We start from the raw sequence: 634 nt of genomic DNA, 5'->3' as shown, positions 1-634 counted from the left end.
GATTACTGATACCTCCTACTCTGAATCAAAACTCTCTATATCTACCACCTCCTGCTACAATCAATTGAAAAAAGCAAATGAACGTCTCTGTCAACAGGAATATCTTGAACAAAACCAAAGCCAAACAACAAGCAAGACCCGTTCACGGACCTGTCCACAGACCTGTCCACAGACCTGTCCACAGACCTGTTCACAGACCTGTTCACAGACCCGATCACTTACCGAACGTGCCGATCACAGCGATGATGAACGCACACGCCGCCGTGAACCCGAGCATGTTCTTCGGGTAGTTGGCCCCTTCGAAGGCCATGGACTCGTCGGGGGCCAAGGTGGGCAGGGGCGTCGTGAAGTTGGCCATGAGGGCATTCATTTCCTCGTCGGTCTGGGTGGTCGAGTCGTCCTCGGTGGCCACGTTGAGTTTGGTGGACGTGAAGATGTCCATCTCGGGGTCCAGACCGCCCATGCCGGCCATACCTGAGGTGTAGTCCATGGCGGGGTGTCTCGGCTACGGATTCTGTGCGGGGGAGAAGGGAAGGCGGGATCAGTGGGGGCTGTGAGGCTGGTGCGATTTCGGTTGTTGCTGTTGTTTTTATCTGTTTATTTTGTTTATTTTTGATTTTTATTTAATTGGTGT

The 634-nt window shown here is 52.4% G+C and overlaps 1 protein-coding gene across 1 annotated transcript in view; it reads right to left on the bottom strand.

The window, feature by feature from the left end:
- LOC119581950 (G-protein coupled receptor moody-like) overlaps nucleotides 1-634 on the bottom strand; it is a gene marked incomplete in the record, with an annotated part of 84,922 nt that overhangs the window by 13,275 nt on the left and 71,013 nt on the right. The window contains 1 exon segment of the mRNA XM_037930130.1: nucleotides 223-514. Within this exon segment, the coding sequence (XP_037786058.1) occupies nucleotides 223-490 (268 nt within the window).

The sequence above is a fragment of the Penaeus monodon genome, chromosome 15, assembly GCF_015228065.2.
Source record: "Penaeus monodon isolate SGIC_2016 chromosome 15, NSTDA_Pmon_1, whole genome shotgun sequence".
In the NCBI taxonomy this organism is placed as follows: Eukaryota; Metazoa; Arthropoda; class Malacostraca; order Decapoda; family Penaeidae; genus Penaeus; species Penaeus monodon.
The sequence above is the reverse complement of the archived record's forward strand: the minus strand, read 5'-3'. Positions and strand labels throughout refer to the sequence as shown.